Below are 379 nucleotides of genomic sequence, written 5' to 3'. Positions count from 1 at the left end.
TTGACGCAAGGGCCTTAGAAGACAACGAGGCGACCATCTCATTCACTGTTTGGGCTAACTCAACCTCCAAGGAGCGATACCCGGGGAAGAAACCCGCTAAAGTTGAAGCTCTAATTATTAAGAACGCTGAACTTTTGATCAAGGGGTAAGTTTCGTACTGTTAATTTATAGTGGGAATTCTAAGTTCATCAACTGTTATTTGATGAAGTTGGGCATTATGATTATAATTCGTAGCTTTATTTTGAATCTATGTGTTGATTATGGTATAATATAGATACTAGAGATGGGTGGATTGCGTGAAAGGTGACATGATAAAGAAGGGAGTGATGACTGAGATGACGGATGATAGAGTGCTTTGGAGGACGAAAACCCGGTGCGC

General features: G+C 41.2%; 1 protein-coding gene across 1 annotated transcript in view; it reads left to right on the top strand.

Moving 5' to 3' along the window:
* The window catches only part of LOC106108435 (integrin alpha-PS1), a 59951-nt gene that overhangs the window by 57644 nt on the left and 1928 nt on the right, over window positions 1–379 (top strand). The window contains exon 13 of the mRNA XM_013289600.1: window positions 7–145. Within this exon, the coding sequence (XP_013145054.1) occupies window positions 7–145 (139 nt within the window). The remainder of the gene's footprint in view (window positions 1–6; window positions 146–379) is intronic.

Source organism: Papilio polytes, unplaced genomic scaffold, assembly GCF_000836215.1.
Source record: "Papilio polytes unplaced genomic scaffold, Ppol_1.0 DF821511.1, whole genome shotgun sequence".
NCBI classification, from domain to species: domain Eukaryota; kingdom Metazoa; phylum Arthropoda; class Insecta; order Lepidoptera; family Papilionidae; genus Papilio; species Papilio polytes.
Note: the sequence above shows the minus strand (reverse complement) of the source record. Positions and strands in the feature narration are given on the sequence as shown.